The 16,639-nt window shown below is 40.9% G+C and overlaps 1 protein-coding gene and 1 pseudogene across 1 annotated transcript in view; one reads left to right on the top strand and one right to left on the bottom strand.

Annotated features, from left to right (window-relative positions):
• Positions 1–16,639, bottom strand: part of LOC138918138 (transcriptional protein SWT1-like) — a 64,773-nt pseudogene that overhangs the window by 221 nt on the left and 47,913 nt on the right.
• LOC138918139 (uncharacterized) overlaps positions 1–16,639 on the top strand; it is a 45,128-nt gene that overhangs the window by 27,728 nt on the left and 761 nt on the right. The window contains exons 4-5 of the mRNA XM_070238349.1: positions 6,542–6,749; positions 10,036–10,223. Coding sequence (XP_070094450.1) covers positions 6,542–6,708 — 167 coding nt within the window. The 3' untranslated portion in view covers positions 6,709–6,749; positions 10,036–10,223. The remainder of the gene's footprint in view (positions 1–6,541; positions 6,750–10,035; positions 10,224–16,639) is intronic.

The following is a 16,639-nucleotide window of genomic DNA, read 5'->3' as shown; positions in this document are numbered from 1 at the left end:
GGAAGAATGAGTGCCGAGGCTCTCTTCAGCTGGAAACAACCCCATTCTTCTTCAGAGAGCTGCTCCTACCACTGAGCAAGAGCCACAGCCCTGTGGTTTCAGTAAAAGCTGCCAATCACTTTCCCTCTCATCTCCAGGTGACAGATGATCTGCATCTTGCTTTGCCATCCAATTAGAGCTTGGAAAAGGGATTGAGTTCCTCCCTAGAGGAGACATCAGAGTCTAGAGCTGTTGGCTGCCGTGTCTTCCTTACTGTGAAGGAAGCTGATCTGTCGTGTGAAGGAACAGAGTCAACATACAGAAGGAAGTGGACTTGAGTGGGAGACAAGGAGAGAAGCTGATGGTGTGTGAGAACCTGGTCTCAGCCATCCTCAAAGCTCAGCTGCACACAACCTTTCCAGCTGTGTCCTGTCCTGCTTGTGGTTTGTTCATATGAGCACTTGCATTCCTCTAAGCTAGTTTAGTTGTGTTTCTGTTCTTGCAAGTAAACAACTCCACGTTAATATACCACTGGAAAATTAAGTGGATTTTAGTATTCCTATATGCCAAAAGTGTGGTTTGGGTGTCTTGAGCAGGTGCCTAAATTGATATCACAGATTTAAAAAGGGTTTGAAAACCATAAGCGTTATCATCTTAAAGTTGTACTCAATGCATGTTTTCATTAGATCAAATTATATAGTGTTGGAATTCAGAGTTACTGTTGCATGGGGAGTCAGGTATTAGTAATTCTGATGACATAACTTTATCTCTCTGTATAAATTTTTTACAAGTTATTTCTTTAAATCTTGCCCTGTGTCTTTCTAACAAGTCGCACTGACATTGAATCAGAAGGAATATTGAGTTGCAATTTTAAATATCACTCATCTTCAGCCAGGGACTCACTGAACTGAGACAGACGGTATCTGGGCATTATAAATTCACCTCTAGACTCTTCCAACAGGGCTTGTTTTTCTGCCACAAGCTTGTACCTCCTCCAATTAAACCTGCTACTGCCACAACATTAATCTTTTTAAACCTCATTCAATCATCTATGTGTTCATTCATTTGCTCAGTAATTCACATGTCAAGTTTTTATTGTGTGCCTATGTGTGACCATTACTCTGATTGGTGTTGGGAATGTTTAGATTCAAGGAATATAGCACCAGCCCTCAGGAGTTTCCAGTCAGCACACAGTTCATGCCAATTCTTGACTTGAAAATGGTCCATACCTCCAATGGCTCATAGGATAGTGTCAGAATGCCTTGGCTGACCAAAGTGTCCCTTAGCTGGAGTTGAAAGTGCAGCTAACTCAAAAACTGAGAAGTCAGCTGGTGACCAGGAAGGTAATCTGAAGCATTCAGATAAGTTGCCAAAACTCATGGAGGTATCAGGAACTAGAGCACGAAACTTCATCACAGCCAAATGTCGGCCAGGGAAAGTATGTAGCTGTTAACCCCTCCTGTGTGAATCAGCCCATGCAGCTGAGCCCTGGCTTATAATACAGGCTTAAATGTGGACTTCTGGGTTGACTTCAGACAGGAAGGTTGAAAATACAATCGTTTGCCACCCTTGGAAAGTGAAAAAAAAAAGGCTTAATGACTTATTCTTTGCTTCATTAATTCATTCATAAAATCACCAAATATTATACTCCAGTCATGGTGTTGGGTTCATAGAGTCTAGGACAATAGTGACCTGGGGAGTATGGAGCTTGCACTGTCTCTGGCAAGATGAGTGTTGAACCAACAGCTATAATCATGGTGAAGGATTACAAGAGCTCCTCCCCTCATCTCCCAGTCAAGAAATGGCGGCCCCATCTATGCCATTACTCAAATCAAAAATGGAGGCATTGCCCTTGACACCTCCTGTGATCAATATTAGCTATGTGCCCCAATACCCGGTTTCCCTCCACTGTTTTCCACAGAGAATAACTCTACTTTTCCCTCCCCTTGACCAAATGATCCTTGCCAATGAGCTGTGAGTAGAGGTGACAGGTGTCACCATTGTGTGGAAGCATTTACAAGTCAGTGCATGATTGTATTCTTTTAATCCTAATTCAGCAAGCAGCCACATTCCAAGTGCAGCGTCTCCATCAACCTGGGTCTTTGATGGGGACAATGTGGAACAAAGTCCCTGCTGAATTTCCATGGACATGGAGCATGGAGGGGGAGTTAATCTAAGTTGTTCTAAGCCATTAAGATTTTGGTGCTGTGTGTTACACAGTATAGCCCGCTCATACTGAAGGGTATACTTCACTATCTCTCAGCATCTTGCAATACATCAGCAGTTCCTGTTGACTAATTCAAGATAAGTCCTGGGTCTATCCACTTCTCATCATCTCTTTACAGTCATCCCAGCCCAAGCCACAAGCCATCTTTTGCCTGGACCATTGCAATATCCCCTCTTTGGTCTCCTTGTTTCTACTTTTGGCCACTTAAATAGACATTAGAGTGATGCTTTTAAAACTCAACTCAAATCAAATCATGTCAGTCTTCATTCTGAAACCCTACAATAGCTTGCTGTTAAACCTAGCAGAAAATGTAAACTGCTGCCATGGGTACAAGACCCTACATGGTCTTCCTCCCGCCTGCCTGTCCTAACTCGTCTCCGGTCACATTGCCTTTGTTCATTACACTTCAAAAACGCCAGCCTTCATTTCCTTTCCCAAGGTTCCAAGATGTCCCCTCTGCCCGGAATGTTCTTGCTTTGACCTTCACTCACCTGGCTCCTTTGCTTCAATGTCACCTCTTCAGAGAGATCTTTCCTGACCAGAAAACCAAAGGAGCTTTCTAGTGCGTGTTATTTTCATTTTCCACATAGCACTCATCACCATCTGATGCTTCTCTTGCTTACATGTTTGGTTGTTTTCAGTCTATCCCCATGAGAAGGCCAGCTCTTTTAAAGCAGGGGCCTTGCCTTCCTTTTTTTGAATATCTCCCTAGAGCTTAAGGAGGTCTTTAGTCAAAATGTGTGGCCTGCCCCAATGAACGAGGGATCCGTGTGTGAGTGAATGAAGGAGCGTGTGCTAACAACTACAACAGGAGTGCTGGGCACAAAGGAGCTTGCTGCCGGGGAACAATCCACCAGCAGGGACTTGTTGCCAACAGTGACTTCCACACCCATTTTTGTGCAAATCTTTCATCCTGTGCTAGTGAGCTGGTCTATAAAAATTAAAAAAACAGCACATAAGTGAAATCTCTCCTCTCTGTCTTAAGAGAACAAGAGGAAACAAGCTCCTAGTGCAGCACTTCGAATGTAAAGTGGTGAAGGGTTTTAGGGCACCATAATAGAGTGTTATTCCTTTTGTGAAAATCCCATTCCTGGAGATCTTTAAAAATAGGATAATATAAAGATGTAGTTTAATTTTTACTCATTTCTGAAACCCCATGGTTATTTCAACAACAACAGCAATGAGGGATGTTGCACAGAGAGTTGCCATAGACATCTCTCCATGATAGTGATCGCTTGGAAGCAGTGGAAAGCTCCACACTTAATAACTGTTTCAGTGTTTGCTTTTCTCTTTTATTTGAAGATGTACATAAATGATACTCAGCAGAAATAGTGGGCTTAAAAGAGGGACCCGCCTGTCTTTTTGTTGTTGAGGCGTGTTTAGGTTTGTCTTACCTTCTTGGTAAGCATTGGATTATAATCCAGTTGTGGCTGGATGATTGTCTGTGCCTTTCCTTTGATTGCAGTTTTGCGGCAGGTAAGAATCCTGATGGGTTGAAAACGCAGGCAGTTTTTTGACACTGCAAAATGTCAAACCATAGAGAATGAAGCTCCTTTTGGCTAATTTAAAATAGTATTTTGCTTATTTTTTCCACTTCATGATCTTCCTTTTTTCTCTGAGACAATACCACTATTATTTCTTCTAATTCTAGTTCTTCTGGTTACAATGTCCCATTAGGTTTGGACTTAAAGGTTGTTCATATGGGGTGAGACATTCAAAAAAGAAATGCTCCAGGAAAGATTCTGGTTCTCTTAACCTGACATATTCGGGAAGCCTGGTGACGTGTTTTATGGGGTATGTGGACATGGGGGGCTATCTGATACAGCACTGAAGCAGTCATAAAGTTTGTTTTAACAGACATTTAAACAAAGCCTGCTCATTCTTAAGTTTATTGAAATTGATCACTTGCTACCTGGACTGAAACCATAGAGGAATTTATTGGTCCCCAAGAGCATTGGCATTTGAGCGGCAAGCTGGGTAAACTGAGGCCTAGAAAGGATTCAACCCAGGGCAAATGGAAGTGGGGGAATTGGCTCTAGTTTATAGGTTTCCAGGACTCAGGTCACAGGCAATTTTCTGGCCCAGGGGTGCAGGGTTTTGTTTTGTCTTGTTTTCCTTTTTGGTTTTGTTTTTCAATATCAATTTAAGCTTGAATGGCTGATATTTGCTGCTAAGATTTTAGGCAAAATGCCAAATATTTTCTTCACAAAGAATTGGCAAAAGCCAAAAGCCTGCTGATTTTGCTTTGGTGCTGTGTATAATTTTTTTTCATATATCTTCACAGCTCATCCTGCCTGATCTTTTTTGTCTTAAACCTTTATGATATATTTATAAAAATCTCATGCTTTTGTATAATTCTAAAAGAATTCCAGAAAGGAGGAAAAGATCCAGGATACTCTGGTAAAATTCAATGGAATTTAAATTCTAGGAAAGGATCTATACTCTGGGCCTCCTCCACCATCCCAGATTCTCAGCACAGCCCGATGCCTCCCTTCCTCTCCTACTCCAGCCGAGAGGGGTTCTCTGAGTAGTGGATATACTACCTTGAGTCAAAGATCCCCACAATTCCTTAAAATGATCTAAGAATTTCAAATAAACAAACTGAGACATACCACTGGAGAACAGTTAAAAGAAAATAGAACATCCCTTCAGTCAAAATACCCTGCATCTTCATACAGCTTCATGACACATGACAGGTAGAAGATGACATTTCCTATAACTAGTCAAAAATAAAATCTATGTTGAGTGTGAATTGCCTTTAGAAAAAAAGACAAGAATATTCCCCCCGCCCTCCCCTCCCCGCCCCAATAATCCTGAATCTGTAGTAGGGTCTCTCAACCTGGAATCTTGCTCCAAAGTGGTGTTTGGGCGCTGGGAGGGGTGGGAAAGAAATGGTTCATTGTTTGTGGGAAGTTAATAAGGGAGAAAACACACTTGATTCCTACTGTGTGAAACAGCATTTAACACATTATGTCATTTTTTATACAGTAATTCTTTCCGATAGTTTTGGTAGGAAGTGAGATTTCCAGTTTCGATAGGGTTGACGGCAGCAGTGGAGTTCCTTAACTTTTCATTTCTCTTTGGCTTTTGCACTCAACTTTTTGCTTTTCGATTTTGTCTCTTAGCTTCTCCTTGTGTCTGTCTGTCTCTCTCTCTCTCTCTCTCTCACACACACACATGCAAAGTAACCTCATTTTTAGTTTTTTTTTTTTTTTCCTGTAGTGGTTGCCCCAAAAGAAATCCTCTCCACCGGAGCTGGTGCCTGTCACCACAGCCCATCACTGGCCTGGTAATTAAACTCTGACTGATTTATTGACTGACAGCCAACAAATCCCAATCGAGTTTTTATTATATACATACTTCCTTGGGCTAAATTCACTGAAACAACCCAGTCAGAGGCGGAGGCGAGGGGGAGAGGGAGGTCAGGGATGGTGGGGAGAAGGGTGAGCCGAACCGTATGAAAGTCTATGCCGAAACCAGCATTCATTGGCACAAGGAGACATTTTGCAAAAGAAAGAAAGAAAAAAAAAGAAAACTCAGTGCAACATCTTTTTCAAATCCAGAGTTCTGGGGAGAACAGGGGAAAAGCTGGTAAACATCATTACTTTGGCTTTAAGACTCATTTGAACCGCCTCACGTACAAAAGCGCTCTGAAGGGGAAAACAAGACGTGCTCGCAGCTAACATTACAGTCAAGTTCCAATTTTACCTAAGGGAAAGCAGCTTTATTAAAAGTCATGACTGAAATTGCATGACAGGTGCCAATATTCTCCACCCTGACAGATGGGTCAGTTTGCAAATGCCATTTTCTTGTCAGCAGTCCCTCGATCGAGTTCCTCGCATCACCATTTGTCTCTCTTCCAGCGAGATCACACATGCCCGATGTTTGCCTCCAAGCTGCGCTGCGTGGTTTGCCATGTGGAATCCTCACAATGAGACTTATTAAAAGACAGTCCATTATTTTTATTTAGAGCATTTCCAAAACAAGCGGAGCGCGCTCAGAGATAATTTAAAAATTGTGTGGCAGGTCATCTCCAGGCCAGCGTGGCTCCATTTGAAATGCATAAGAAAGCATCGCATCTCGATCCTTCCAGACACACACACACACGCATACACACGTACACACTTTCCAGTTCATAACGGGCGTGATTTGAGTGACATTTAACCCTTGACAAATAACCCCCACTGTGCAAAGCACTATTTTGCTATAAACCACAGAGCATTTCGACAGGAAGGATTGACTATTCCTGCTCCCGTTTTTCTCTAAATCTTTCTTCCTTCTCTTCTTTATTTTTTGCTTCTTATTTCTTTGCATCCCTCTTCTATTTTGTTACAGGTGGGCTTTCTCACTGCAGCAATAGATATAAAATACTCCTGATTGGCTGTATTGATGGGGCATTTTCATCCTCCTGGTGGTTTCAAATACAAAGAAAAATGGTCTCTCTCCACCGTGCCTGGTTTGAACAGCAGGTAAACTCCAGCAGCCTCCTCTCCAGCCTCTGATGGAAAATTATTACAGATGAAATGATTCCGTCATGGAAATGGTAAGAGGAAAGTTTTGGCTTAAAGGATATTTGTGCTGACATGGAGGGGAGGCCGTGACACACAATGGATTCTGCCACCAGGACAGGTGTGACCCAAGCTGGCTTTGCTTTCCAGGCTGGGAAAGGGCAGAAGGTGGGGCAGCCTTTGCAGAGCTGAACAACACTGCCAATAGCAAAGATTAGAATTTACCGGCATGAAATTTGTTCTCAGGTGAACTGCTGGATTTCACGCCTCTTACTGCTTTATCTGGCAGAGTTAGATCCAAGTGAAATCTCAGTGTCGATAGGCATTGATTCTGCAGGCTCATTCCCATGCAGCATGGACACTGGTTAACCTTCTCAGACCAGGAGCAGCATTTGGCAAGTTGCCCCAGCCAGCAGTCTGCAGTCTGGAAAGGCAGCCATCCTGGAACAGAGGGATGCGTTTAAGTCAGCTTTGAGGTGTTGTGCACACAAGGCAGGGGCCTGGCAGAGCATTTGTGGAAGGGCTTGTACAACCTGCCCTGCCCTCATCCTGGCTCTCTCCAGAGCTATCAGGCTCTTGTTTTTACGGCCACCCTAGCGATCCTCGAAACAGTAAAAGGAAAGAAGGAGAAAATCTCGTAAAAAATTGCCACCTTACTGTCATAACCTTGAAATGACAGGTGGGCTCCAGAGGAAGGATGGTCTCCTGAGGTCCCCCTGGGTGATGGCAGGTGATGGTGGGTAGACCACACCACCTTCACACCCTGGAGGAAGGTGATGGATGCAGACACTTGAAGGGGCATCTGAGTATATTCATTTGCATTTAGTATTTATTTTTTGAGAGCCTGCTAGCCTACTAAGGCAGTGTGCTCAGTGCTAGGAACCAAAGACATCAAATATGTGATTTCTAGCTTTAAAGAGGTCACAGATATTAAACAGATAATAGGATTTCCTACTTTGTTTTCCTTAGTAAGTATGTGTATTTACGTATCACTTCTGCTGAAACTGTTAATTAACTACTCGATATTTATTCTGCTATGGAGTGTTAGTGTTCATCCCTCCTATAGTCATTTTTATCATGTAACCAAGATTCGTACATTTGTTGCTCTCAGTTTCACCAATTACAGCATCCTGTCATCTCTTCATTCCTACCTATGTGTTGTGCACATGTGTTGAAAGTCCACAGGAAGTGTGCTCACTAGGAATGGTACCTCTTGTTTTCCCCTGACTTTGGGACATATTCTTTTTACTACCATTTAGTTATTGACTCATCCAAGGAGAACACAAGATGTAGGATTGATTCCCTCCTTCTCATGTAGAAGCTGTCTACGCAAAGCTGGAGGGCACTGGTCTTCCTTGTTCTTCCTCCTTTCATAAAGATTGAAATTATTTGGGGGTCATTTTCATTGTTTCACTCACTTATCCGATATTTCCTTCACTTTTTCAACAAATTTTAATTGAACACTTGGGGCTTGGTGATGAACACAGACATTGGCGCTCTCATGTATCTTAAAATCCTAGGAGCTCAGAGCTGTCCTTGCCCTTGACCATTATGAAAAATTTTTAACTGCCCTATTCACCAGATTATGTGGATTTGTATGTCTGTCTATTCTTTGGTATTCCAGTCTTTAGGAGAGGAGGTTCTGTGTTTTATTTTGGTTAAAGAAAAAAGTATTTACTTATATAATTTTGTATGATTATTTTATTTCCTCACTCAGAAGCCTTTGTTGCCTGGCAAATAAATCCAAATTCTTTTCCTTGGCCTTCAAGGTCCTTCCCTAACCTAATTATCTGGACTTTCATTTCTTGCCCCTCCTGGCTCGTCCTGTCCCACACACTCTAGCCACTGAATCTTACAATTTGCTCAACAGGATGTGCATTTCACATCTCTGTATCTCTGTATAAACTCTAGTTTCCCCTGTAATTCATGCAGGTTAATAAAATTGTCTGTCTCTTTCAGGACCAGTCTTTACTGCCTTCTCTGACTCCTCCTCCTCCTCCCTTGTATGTGCCTCTAATACAGCACTTCTAACACTGTAGCAAACATTGTTTTTTATTCATCATGTCCCACACCAGACTGGACGCTCTCCATGGACAGGATCTGTGTCTTCTTCATTGTCTTTTATCCATAAATGTCTTGGAACATCTCAGTGAGCCTACATGAACATTTCCCAAATACACCTAAACCTTACCACATTATTGGCTTTCCAGGCACAATTCCCAGAGCTTTGGAATGACCTCTTACGAATCTCTAGCTGCTGGAGGCTTAGTAGTTCTTGAGAAATCATTTGGAGTGGAAAATCCATTCCTGCATGAATTCCTCACATTCCTCTAGTTAGATCTGATCTTTTTCTCCTAAGAACACTCAAGAGCTTTATTTATATCTTTACAGGGACATTACCTTCCACTTAGTAATAAAGTTATTTGTGTACATACTTGTTCCCACTGGTAGATTTTAAATATCTGAAAAGGAGGTGGTTATATGCAGCTGATAGCTCTCATGGAGCATAGCACAAAAACACAATGACCATCACATGGTGAGGGCACAGTGAGCCCTAATAGAAGGGTTAGGGAAGGAATTGGTGTACTATGTGTTCACATACGACTTCAACTTCATCTGTCTAAAGTCAACTTCTAAGATGACGCATTATAGCAAGTTGGTCTATGTACTTTTCATTCAAGCTATTCCCCTCCTTCTCTCAAGGAAGAAGAAACCAACTGATAAGATAAAAGTGTGCTGGACTCAACACATCCATTGAAGAACCTTTCTTGCACTCCCACTTACACTATTTCTTGAACTACTCTCAGGATCCTGATTTCAGTAACATTTGACCACCAAGAACATTAGAGTTATGAAGGTGGTAACATATAAAATACACAATTAAAAAGAGAGAGGAAAAGAAAGGGAATGAAAAAGGAAAGAATGGAGTAGCTGGAACAGGTCCACCTAACGTGTCGGGTCCCCGCATGGTCCCAGGGCCTACTGACGGGAGCTGTCAAGCGAGGACGTTTCTTTAAAATCTTGCAGGCTGTTTTGACATGTAGGAAGTGTGTAAAGATTTGTGCCTCGTTTGGATCACTCACGCCCATGGAGCTATTTGTCAGACAGGCACCTGAGACCCTGCTGAACATGGTGACTGAGAAGAGAATGATTAACAACCTTTTTGAGCTTTTTCAGGAAGTAATTTTATTCACATTTCAAGAACCACAGGGTATCCCAGAATCCAAGTTCTCCTTTTCTTGTTTCTGTTAGATTTATTCTTTGGCTCTATTTTAAGGTCTCCTAAAAATACTTTTAACTGCTAAATATGTCTCCTCTCAGGTCACATACAGAGCCCCCAGTGAACTGGAACTGCCCAGCGGTGACGAGCTTCAGATCTTACCTGTACTTCCATCTCTGACAGAACTGTTTTTCATTTTCTTTTCATTTTTTTTTAACCAAAGAGTTTACAGGAACAAATCCCCCTTATTGTCTTAAAACTAAGAAGCTCAGTGGACTTGTCACAGAAGGTGAGTAGCAAAAAGAGGTAATTGGCTAAAATTCTGAAAAGAGGGACAAAAGGAGAATAAAAGAAAACAGGAGAAGTTCCCCTCTGACCAGGAGAGACCTGTGTTCACGAACTGGGCTCCATCATGCACAGCATCTTCTGTCTGCCATGTGAATGGAGAATAGAAAGTGTTGGGAGAGAGAGAGAGGTGGGGCAGGCCATTAGTGGAGAAAACAGACTAGTGGAAGAGTGAGCAGAGCAGAAACTAGATGAATGAACACGTGGTTCGAGGGAAGAAGATTCTGTCCAGCTTCCTCAGGGCATGCCACACCCCTCTCCAGGCCAAGCAGTGCCTTTGTGCTGGATTAGGACTGAGAGAGGCTCAATCGAGCAAATGCTGCTCTATCTACACACAGAAATCCCTTCGTGATAAATAATCAACCTCAGTTGTTCTTTTATAATGGGTCATTAGTAACTCTGGCAAAAAAGTGCTAAGACACCAGTTCTTGCTGCTGAGTCAAGAAAAGATCCTCAGGTTTACAGAAGGTTCACTATTTCTCCCATGCTGAATCATCCCACCACTTCAGCATGCTTCTTCTTCTTGTTCCTAGTTACTACCCCACACTCAATGAAAAGAATCTTTATTACCCAAAATCCTTATTCCTAAGTATCTGAACCTGTTTGTAGATAATCTATGACTATTGAGATTGTGGAGTAAACTCAAACAAAAATGTTCCTGTCACTATATTTGCAAACCAAATTGGAAAAAAACCTTATCTAATTCAGTCAGACAATTTACCTTCAAAGCAGACAGTTTAATCCAGTCCCTCTCCCCAAAGGCCACAGTCCCGTGGCTATTATCGCTTGTTCTTCCTTTATTTGGAAGACTAGCTACTCCCTTCACTCATCACCCTCCTCCAGTCCCTAGGGGTTTGCTCTGGGAAACCAGCATTGATGACCCCGTGCTTAAGAATTCCTGTGTCTAAGGGCAAAGGAAACAGGTGGTGTATGTGTGTGCCTGTTTGTGTCTGTGTGTGTGTGTGTGTGTGTGTGTGTGTGTGTTTGAATCAAAGGTTTCCTCCAGAAGACCTGGAAGAGTGATGAGGACCACTCTCACTTCAGACTGCCATAGAGACCTCAAAGATCAGCCTTAAATGGCAAAGCACCAGCTAGATCTCTCAGGGGAAGGAGGCTCCCTCAGCCATCACCCCAGTCCCCAGTCCCAACTAGAAGATAACTGCTTTAGCAAAGGACACGGGTGTTCTTCAAGTTTCTTGGGGAGATGCTTGGGAGGGTTACAAAGATTTGAACTTCTTTGCAAAAAGTTTTCTTTTGCCTTTGGGAAAAGCCAGACTTAGCCTGCCATGTTTTCTCCTACATGAAGTTCCCTTAGTCACCTTGTGAACCTACAGTAGTCTATGTCCCCAAAGGGTGCCTTACACAATCTCCATAATTGTATGTGGAGCCCTTTGGGGGGTTTCAGGAGATGAGCTGCAGCAAAGGCAGTGGTGGCCTTTGACTTAGGGGTTTGGGGAGGAACACGACCAATAAGGAGAAAACTCAGGAGCTGACATGAGACAAACTACTCCTTCCAAGAACCAGATGCTAATTTAGTGGTGATGGGGTGATAAGGTAGAAAATTGGGGTGTAGGGTAACAGCCCTATTTATATACCTGGCTCCTTCCACTGGACTGTCAGCTCCTGAAGAGCCAGTGCTGTGGCTTGTTCATCATAGTAGCTGAGTGTCTGGCCCAGAGTAGGGACTCAGGAAGTCTCTACTGCCTAAACTGTGAATTTTATTGAAATAGGATAATTTAAACATATTTCCAAGTAGTTAAATTCTGGAACAGAAGGCACTGCTTTTTCTGGATCAATCCCTATAGATAGTACTGAATAGAATGACTCAAAGGACATCGACAGTGTGTTTTCCATTCTCTTCTCTCCCCTCCCCCAACAGCCCTTCAAAGTGTTCCTGTTCAGTTGTCTATATCTAGATCTGGATCATCTGCATCCAGACCTGGACAGACACACTCACACTCATTATATGTTAGGGGTCTAATTCAGGCTATCTGCTCTTTCATAAAAAGTGACAGCTTTTAGATTCCTTTAATGTTTCTACTTATAAAAGATCATAGGTCTGTATAATAATTAGTCTTTTCCTACTAATTGGTGACAACTTGAATCCCCTTTTACCTGAGCATCAAAATGTTTTAAATATTAACTGAGCTTCACGACCTCTCAGTGTGCTTTGTGCCGTGTGTCTGTGGTAGAGATGGGTCAACTGGTCCACTGAAGCACCGCCCGCTCCGGGGCTTGTGGGGGATCTCAGGGCCCGTCACCGACAGCATCACACAGGCCACGGGCACCCCAGACCCAAAGCCATCTGAAAGTGGCCGTCCCTGCACTGTAGAATACTGCTGTACGTAAGACCTGGCTTTTCTCCAAACCCTGTGCCTATCCCATTTGATTTCTAAAAGTCCAGTCAGTCAAACAACTCATTTCACATTTCACTGGTGTGATCAGTCAACAGAAAGAAAGGACTCTAATCATGTATGTGCACAATTACTTCAGCAAAAGCGTGTTTTAAAGGGATTCATACCATGTGCTTGATTTAAATGTTAAATGACCTAAGCATCGTTTGGGGGAAATTTACCAATACTTTAGCTATGTCTGTGCTTATACGAGTTGATATTTTTGTAATAAAGTGCACCCATTTGTTTACTATATAGATTTATAATTATGTAAAAATAATTACATACTACATAATATTAATTATATAATAAAATCACATAAACTCAATAATATAATTATTAAAATTATATTTTATAATTTTTATATTTTATTATATAATTATATTATTTTAATTCATTACATGTAATTAATATAACATAATTTATAGATTATATATTAAAATAAAGTCATTGTTTGTAAGAGCAATATTTTTAAAAGTATTAATATTTGTATATTGCTTTCTAGTTTAAAAGCTTGAGTAATACTGATGCAAACCATAGGCCAATTCAGGGAAATCCAGAATGTGGTATGAGCTGGAATCCACAGGACTCCGGAGGGTTATGTGAGGAAAAGTGAGCTTCCTCCGTAATCTCACCCCTTCCAGACTATATATATATATATATATATATATATGTTAGATGAAAGCAGCATTAATATCTTATCTAGTAATTGTGATAATGAGGTTTTTTGAGCAGTTTCTGGCACACAAAACTCCCAGAATTTCCCAGATTTGAAATTAGAAGACTGTAGAAATAGAGTATTACCAGGGACAAAACTTACATAGTTTAAAAGGGGTAAAAAGTCATGACTCCTAGGCTGACTGCACAAGAATCACATGAAGACACTTGTTAAATTGGTAGGTCTATTGGCAAAGTCTGAACGAGGTCTATAGGTTCAAAAATTGTACTGTATCAGCACTGATTTCCTAACTAATTATGCTAGTTACATAAGATATCCTTATTCTTTAGGAAATTTATATGGAAGTATTTAGGGGTAAAGGAGCATCAGACCCACAACACACTCTTAAAGAGTTCAGAAAAAAATGTGGATAGGTAAGTTGATAGACAGGTAGGCAGGTAGAAAGGGAAAACAATGAAGCAAATGTGCTAAGATGTAACATCAGGAAACCGGGTAAAGGATATATACGGGAATTCTTTGTACTACTCTTGCAAATTTTTTCTAAGTTTTAAATTATTTCAAAATAAAAAGTAAAACAAGAACAACAACATTACTGGGCACCACTGCCAGAAATTTGACTCAGTAACGTCTGATAAAGGCTTGGCATCTGCATGTTTTAAAAAATTTCCAGAGTATTTTGATGCATGTTTTGATCCCCTGGTCTGGAGCACTGGAAAATGAACAATCAAACAACACTGCACAGCTTTCTTCCATCCATAAATGAAATAATATAAAATCCCAGCACTGCTGTGACACGGCTTCCATAGGAGGATGTGTGTTTTATAACTTATAATAATAACTGTTTACTCTCCATTCAATTCACTTAGTATTTGCTTAATGCCTTTAGTACATTAGAATAAGTTAGAATGAAAATATCCTTTACCTGCTGTTGTCTGCTAAATACATTTTTAGAAGGTATGTGATTAGCTACTCTAAACAGCATTCCAAAGGTATCTTACCTCTGTAAATGTTTGGAGCAGTTTACTTGAGCAAAGGCCTGTGGAAGAATACCATCATAATGCGACCTTGTGCTGAAAGCATGTAAAAACTCTTAGAATCCTGAAGCAGGAATTCCACTGTTGTAAAATCCACTGCACTGTTAGCTGGAAACTGAAAATTAAGAAGGAAAAAACACATAAGAATGAGTATACAACACAAAAACATCTTTGTAAAGCCAATCTAATATTAATTATGGAAGTTAAGAAGAGTACGCATTCACACCTACATGCCACTCCTAATTTATCGCTCTGGTGTAAAAAGCAACAATTAAACAGGCTTTGTTGGAGATAAAGTTCTTGGAGTTGCTTCTGGTATTGTGTATTCAGATTCCAGGAGTTCCCTAAACACGGTCAACTTCAAAGTAAAAGTTAAGTGAAAGAACATTATCCTCTTCAGAAAAGAGAGAGCATCACCAAATGAGTTAAACAACAGATTTTGAAAACTGAGGTTGTTTCATACACAAATTACTGTGGAGGCATTGGAAGAGTCACATTTTGGTGGTAGGCGTGTAAGTTCTATGTGGTACCTCTCAATCAACTCAGTTATCACGTTGAGATTTACCTTCACATTCCATTACATGAAATGTAATACTAGGTTTATTGAAAATAATGTGTGCTCTCTCTCTGCACAACACAACTTCAGCAAAAAATAAACAATTTGGGTAAAAGTGAGCTGTGGGCAAAAGAAGCTGGCAGAATTTTTGTCCCCTGTAAATTAGTAAAGTGAGTTAATCTACAAATAATAATTTAATGGTATAACAATTTTCTCTCAAGAAACTAAATTACTTACATTAAATTCTCAAACCAATTAGAGGTTAGTGGCAATAATTTCAAAGATTTAAAAAGTTAAGAACAGTGAAGATAAGTAACTTTCTAATGTCACCAAAACTCAGATCAGAAAAAATTCTTTCCATTACTAAGATAGAATGCTACATAGTTTTCAAAGGCATTTAGAATAACCATGCTACAATGTGTTTGTTTTGTTTTCTTTTAATGTTCATCGTTTCAGAGACTCTGTTATATTCTGAAACATCAGCATAGTTTTTTTACTGGAACTGTGAGGTAAAGTAACAGAGTTCCTCTGTTTTTCTTTTTTTTCTTTTTGAGGAAGATCAGCCCTGAGCTAACATCTGCCAATCCTCTTTTTGCTGAGGAAGACTGGCCCTGAGCTAACATCCGTGCCCATCCTTCTCTACGTTCTATGTGGGACGCCTACCACAGCATGGCTTGCCAAGCGGTGGCATGTCCACACCTGGGATCCAAACCAGCGAACCCCGGGCCGCCAAAGCGGAATGTGCACTTAACTGCTGCACCACTGGGCCGGCCCCCAGAGTTCCTCTGTTTCACTTACACAAGAAGCATTTGTTTATGAAATACTGAAAGATGAAATGAAAATAAAAAGATTTTAATACTTAATTATACAACATTCAGAAATTCTAATCTAATCTCATGGTTATAGCCAAGCTTCTGGCTTCTCCTTTATCAAACAAACACTATTATTTCCTTACAAAACACTTTTAGTTGGGGGCTGGCCCAGTGGCACAGCAGTTAAGTTCGCATGTTCTGCTCCTTGGCGGCCCGGGGTTCGCCGGTTCGGATCCCGGGTGCGGACAGGGCACTGCTTGGCAAGCCATGCTGTGGCAGGCGTCCCACATATAAAGTAGAGGAAGATGGGTACAGATGTTAGCTCAGGGCCAGGCTTCCTCAGTAAAAAGAGGAGGACTGGCAGTAGTTAGCTCAGGGCTAATCTTCCTCAAAAAAAAAAAAACCAAAAACACATTTTTAGTTATTTTTTAAATCAATGAGTTTAAATTCCTGTGGGAAAAGAGATATGAGAGATGCTACACATAGGACAGCATGTAGACTAGATGAATCCAGTAAGTCTCCTGAGGAGGAGAAACTGGACACAACTTCTTTTAAGGGTGCTTCTCCAAGGCAGTCAGTGTTCAGGAGGGCTTACATTCTTGAATCAATCATTTGACTTCTGTCATACAAAAATCCTTTACTAAGATTTGGGCAAAAGGGAAATAAACATAAATTCAGTACTTAGACACAACGTAAAGAAATCTACACGGTTTAAACAGTTTAATGCTTATATAGGTCAATAATTATTTAGATTAAAGTAAATATAGATAACAAAGCCAGAAAAAACTATTAGTCATTTTCCATACAATTTTCTATGAATGGATCTAAGGATACGAGTTTGCTATACTGAAGTTAAACACATATGTATAACTCAACAGCTGAGGAT

The sequence above is a fragment of the Equus caballus genome, chromosome 16 (assembly GCF_041296265.1).
Source record: "Equus caballus isolate H_3958 breed thoroughbred chromosome 16, TB-T2T, whole genome shotgun sequence".
Taxonomy (NCBI): Eukaryota; Metazoa; Chordata; class Mammalia; order Perissodactyla; family Equidae; genus Equus; species Equus caballus.
The sequence above is the reverse complement of the archived record's forward strand: the minus strand, read 5'-3'. Positions and strand labels throughout refer to the sequence as shown.